The 5,500-nt window shown below is 41.5% G+C and overlaps 1 protein-coding gene across 1 annotated transcript; it reads right to left on the bottom strand.

The window, feature by feature from the left end:
* Window positions 1–2,248: 2,248 nt before the first annotated feature.
* KIAA1024L (KIAA1024-like ortholog) lies at window positions 2,249–3,416 on the bottom strand. The gene is made up of 2 exons (XM_010013247.1): window positions 3,234–3,416; window positions 2,249–2,428 (listed from the first exon to the last, which is right to left on the bottom strand). Exons 1-2 carry the CDS (start codon window positions 3,414–3,416, stop codon window positions 2,249–2,251), a joined length of 363 nt encoding a protein of 120 aa, XP_010011549.1.
* Between the last annotated feature and the right edge of the window lie 2,084 nt (window positions 3,417–5,500).

Raw genomic sequence — 5,500 nt, 5'->3', positions numbered from 1 at the left:
TCCCAGGTCCCGCAGGCGCTCCCGCAGAGAACATTCAGCCCACCTCTGCCTCCCGCTGCGCGCCAGTGTCTGAAAACACGGGTGTCCGCTGGGCGGCGCGGGGGTCCGCGGGGTCTCTGTGCACGCCCGCCCGCCCATCGCTCTCTGCCACGAGGTGTCAGCAAAGGAACCCGCATCCCAGCGACGCGAGCGGAAAATAAAAAACCAAGCCCCGCCCCGGGGGGGGAGAAAAAAAAAAAAGAAAAAAAAAAAAAAGAAGAAAAGAAAAGGGAAGAAAAAACCCCAAAACCCAAATTCCTTCAAACCCGCACCTCCGTGCCTGAGGGATTTTTCCTCTTTTCTGACTCTCCGCTATATGACAGCGGCGAAACCAGACTGAAACTGCCAGCAGTGGGCTTGTGGAGAAAACGGTTTTATCCCTACTGCTAGGCCCTCAGAGAGCAATGCAATTAAGAAACTTGCGTTATTGGCTGGTTTTCTGGAAATTACACAGCCCTTTACTTTCAGGCTTCCCGCCTGCAGGCCTCAGTAATTTATGAAAATACATCTCTGCATTGTATGCAATGCACTTGAAGCAAATGCACTTACGGTGGAAAAAACAGTTAAGTATTCTTGGTTTAATGTGAATAATTGCTTCATAAGGTCAGCTATTAGTCTTGTAAAATGTTCCCAAGTTCTTACTTTCATAAGTTGAATGGATCCGATCGTTCATACAGAACACTCCTCTGTACTGAAACTGCAGCAAGCCAGGAGACTGAGTTACCTTGTACATTTACAGCAATGTTCAGTTCTGTAACAGGGATACTAATTTTACGCCAATGCATTAAAATGCTGCTACAGTTTTGCTGTTGGCTGCTTGCCAGATTAAAGCAGTAAGCTGTTTTAGTGTGGGTCTTTGAACCAGTACAAGCTAGGCTAGCGTCCAAGTAGTTATGGTACAAACAAGATTCAAACATGGACTAGGTAAGAAAGGAAGGAATTAAACACACTTATCTTACTGTCACACTGTACTTGAATCCATCTTGATCTGACTTAAAGCACTGCAAAGCTGCTGTAAGTAGGGCAGAATTCAGAGGCGGCAATGCATACCCTCTGCCTTGGTCCTATTCCTGACCTATTCCAAAGCATTTTTTGTGTGAAGACAGGTAGATCTGTTATAACCCTAACTTTCCAGCTTTCGTGCATCTGTGAGATTCTCTTGTGTCAGTGAGGGAGATCCCCATCTCAACAGTATTCATAGCTCCTTATGCTAATGTAGGGGTGTAAAGGGTTTGCAGCACTCAGAGCATTTTTCAGAAAAGAAATAATTTAAGTTCTCTCTCTGTTCACTCACTTTTTATTTTGTCATTTTATCCCACATTTTAATTCTCCTGAATTATATTGTGGTTTATGAACTTAACTGTCTGAGTGCTCTGAACATTTTACTTTGGTCCTTTTGTTTACAAGGACCCTTTTTCATAGCACGGATATGTAATTTTAACCTTTTAAAGGTGTATCCCAATTCCAGTTTATACTCTACTACTCCACCAATTTTGCTCCAGCTTTTGACATGTCAGATTGGAAAATCATTGGCACTCTGTTTCTTGGAGTGACAGAGATTATATGTGTTTGAAGACCATGACACAGGAATGAAGAAACCCTGTCTCAGGTGATTATTTTGATAGAAGCTCAGTGGTCTACTTTTTGGTTTTCTTCTCTGAAAAAGTTTAAGAAAGCATTTAATTTAGGCTAACTTTTTACTAAGTAAGTGCTGCATTATTGCAGCAATGCACTCAGTTACTAAGTAATGTGTAATTTTTTCTCTTAGAATTCTTTGGAATATCTTGAATACTGCTTTATCTTACTTTTCTATATTCTACTAATAGCTACAATATTAGCTATCATAAAAAGATGAATAAGATGGTGGGTGTTTATTAGAATAGATACTTAGTGATTGTGTTTACATACAGTATGTACCATACCACACATACTGATGCAGATCACTAGTCCAAAGAAAGCAGTAAGAAAAGTAGCATATTTATAGTTTTCTTTTTTAATTATACCCATAAGAAGAAATTCTGCTGTGCTCAGAGTATTTGTCTCTTTCCAGGATCAATTCCTTATAGTGCACAGGAACATTGTAAACTAGTGATGTCAAACAAATCGTATTTGTGACAAAAAAAAAAAAAAATCAAATAAAGCAAAGCAGGGGAATAGCTTAATAAAAAATATTTATTGAAAAAATTCCCATCAACATTTTTTCGCTGTACTAAGTGAGTAAAATGCTGAGCGTGACTGTGGTAATTAGGATGCAAACAGCTAGTACCGTGAGCAGGATGATTCGGCAACATTTGGAATGCTTTTTTTCTCTCTCTTTCTTTTTTAACAAGGTATCATACCCAGGAGTATAAATATCCCCCATCCAGAACTGTAGATCATTAGGATTTTCCTAAAAGAAAAAAACAGAAAATTAACTCAGTTCCTGTCTTGCACATAAAGTCATTAGGAATAGCCAGAAGTATTTTGGCTATCATCAGATAGTGATTAGTGAATTTAAGGCATCACAACACAAATGCAAAAACTCTCACTTGAACATAGGTTGTGCTACTTGCCAGATACTGCAAATGTTCCACTAGGGAGAATGAAAACCACACTTTTCAGCCAGGAACCAAATGTTGGACACCAGCCTTTAAAATGTGATTAAAAAATCCAGAAGAAACCATGTAGTCTTCACAAGAACAGATGATCTATAAACACAGATCTGAGTCCCTTTCCAAAAAAAGGGAACGGCAGATAAAATGCTTACAAAAGTAACCCTAAAAGGGATTTATGCCCACCCACAGTCAGACAGGATCCTGCATAGTGTGGATAGGGCTGAGAAAATGCACATTATTTGATAACAGAATGATGTTATGAACAGTTGTTGAAGTGGCTATATAGTATTTAAGTGTCTCATTTATAGCCCTTCCATATATTAACGGGGAAGCTGAGTTGTGGGGTGTTGCAGTGTAGGACTTTCTGTGGTCACAGAGGTCATGTTCTGCAGAACTGAAATTCCTGGAGTCTAACCAGATACACAGACATCTTTTCCTGATCGGACTCATGTTAGTGTCATGTTTGTAGTAGAAGATACATCCATATTTACTTCTGGAATCTCACCAGAAGAACTAAGTGGGTTTCACAGTGGGTTCATGCACACCCCACATAGCTCATAGCAATTCACTTTGTTCAAACGCAGTGCAACAGTGAGTTACCTTTATTTGGCTGGCCAAGTTAAGATGCACTGAGTGTCTGTCATAGTCTTGCACAGTCCAGGAAGGGGTCTTTTTCTTCTCCAATTCATCATCCACCTGGATATCACTATACAAGGGGTTGCTTTTGATGGTGGATTTCAGGGTGACAGGTGTAATGTGTTTCCCGAGGGCTTTGTCTATCATTTCTTGACTGACCCTGTTTGAGTCTAAGCCCGGCAGCTTAGTGACATTTCTTTTTTCTCTCTGTAAGGCACAGTTTTGACCAGAAGTTGGCTTTAATTTTCATTTAATTATAACACAGCCCCCCTTCCAGAATTATCATTTGTAATACAACAGAATCAAAATTACACATGCAACAATTCTTCTCATTCTGGCAAACATCTACATTGCAGTAAGGAAGCCTGACTTCACCCCGGGCAGATTTCTTCCTTTTGGGAAAGCACATGGGTACAGTCTGAACATTAAGCTCTTTTGCAAATGTAAACTTGCTGAAAGAAGGCCTCTGCTTTAGAAAAGTAGTGCTATGGAGCACTGTGGTAGTTCTGACGGAAGCCATGGGTGTATGGTGCAGAAGGAGGGCTGTAAGGACAAAGCGGAATGAAGCACAGGGGTCATAGTGTGCAAGTGACTGCCTTGACTGGATCTTCACCTTTGACAGCAGGGGTGTGATTGCAGTTCTGTTCACATCCTTGAATGCTAGACCTGTGTCAGGATGTCAGAGGACCTTCACTCAACTGAGGGAGAGTTCTTAATACGGGCACTGCCAGAACTCAAAAGTAATTAAGTATTTGAGCAGTCTCCCAGCAACAACAATTGTTAGATTGGACAATTTAGAACAGGAGGGTGACAAGGGAGGAGGATGAACAACACTAGTGGAATCACTTTTTTTTGAGAACTCACAAGCTGCTGCTAAGAGCACCTTCAGAAGCAGGTAAGATATTAGTAACCCTATTTTTTGATCTGTCATTGCACAGAGGAACCCAAGCAGACTGTCCAAGTCAAGCTGTTCAACATTTTGGTACACCACAACCTTTTGTCCCTGATACTTTAGATTAATCTGTCTGTGGTGTTCTGGTGGTGTGTCACATTCCAGAGAGATGTGCTTCTGGCAGAGCCCTTGCCTTGCACTAACAACTCTCCTGTGTCTCAGGACTGTTTCTACAGAACCATCACAGTGCAAATTCAGCTTTCTTCATTAGCAAATCCTGCTTTCCCATTCTCAAATTTGTCCTCAGGAATTTTATACTGAGAAAAGGGAAACCTTTGCTTCACTCAATGGCCCTAAACACACCAACCCTTACAAATCACTAATCACACATAAAGTGAATACACATGATGAACAGCCAATGAAGAGGCTGGGACCTGAGAAACTTCCTTCCATGAAAGGATGTCTTGATGAGGACATTTCATTTATGTCAAGATCTCCAGCTGCTAAGGCGCCATGGGCTAGATGGACTTCAGCAGTCAAAGGGTGACATAGTTTAGTGTGTGGTGTCCCTGCTCATGGCAGGGGGGTTGGAACTAGGTGATCTTAAGGTCCTTTCCAACCCTAACTATTCTATGATTCTATGATTCTATGACTTGCTGCTGCTACAGGGACATTCTGCTGCTTCTTCCACCCCCTGGGATTCCACCTCCTCCCACACATGGGTTCTGGAAGCAGCTGGTATTCCACATCACCCAGTGCAGGTCCCTAAGCTGATAGCAAACTGTTGTCTTCTTCTGCTTGAGTAATTTTCTGTTGCCTTCATGGGCTGGTGAAGCCACTTTCTGTGGAAACCAGCTGCTACATGTCATCACCTACTTTATGCCTCAGTGCCTGTGATCACACACAGATGTGTGGATCAGTCTGTGCCAGGCAGGTGTGGAAGGAAGTGGGAGGACTGGTTTCCTTCAGAAAAGAAAGGTGAAGAAATTAAAACAACAGCCTTTGTCCAAGAAACATTAGGAGTAAGCATCATGCTGGCATGCTTATCGCTAAGTTGTGCACAAATGACTAAGCATGTTTCTCGTCAATAATTATCATTAGTAGGTGGGTGGATCCACAGTGCCCTCCCAGTCTCTCTATTAGTTCATAATTTCCATATGTCATTCCTTAGCCTTGACATATCCCCTGACAATATTACTCTTTGCATTGGAGTTACAGCTGGCACTGAAGCCCTCTGGGTTGTACCGGCCAGATTTCAGCTGAGCTGGTGTTTTTCTGTCATTTCTTCCTGACTGCATTTTATTTATTTTATTTCTTGTTTAAAATTTGTCATTGACCT

The sequence above is a fragment of the Nestor notabilis genome, unplaced genomic scaffold, assembly GCF_000696875.1.
Source record: "Nestor notabilis isolate BGI_N333 unplaced genomic scaffold, ASM69687v1 scaffold29020, whole genome shotgun sequence".
In the NCBI taxonomy this organism is placed as follows: domain Eukaryota; kingdom Metazoa; phylum Chordata; class Aves; order Psittaciformes; family Psittacidae; genus Nestor; species Nestor notabilis.
Note: the sequence above shows the minus strand (reverse complement) of the source record. Positions and strands in the feature narration are given on the sequence as shown.

What these genes read in the sequence shown, in the direction of transcription:
- KIAA1024L (XM_010013247.1), bottom strand. Translation starts at nt 3,416, where the DNA reads ATGATAGACAAAGCCCTCGGGAAACACATTACACCTGTCACCCTGAAA. An exon ending in ACTTGGCCAGCCAAATAAAG is followed by an intron (nt 2,429 to 3,233) that starts GTAACTCACTGT and finishes TTTTTCTTTTAG; the next exon opens with GAAAATCCTAATGATCTACA.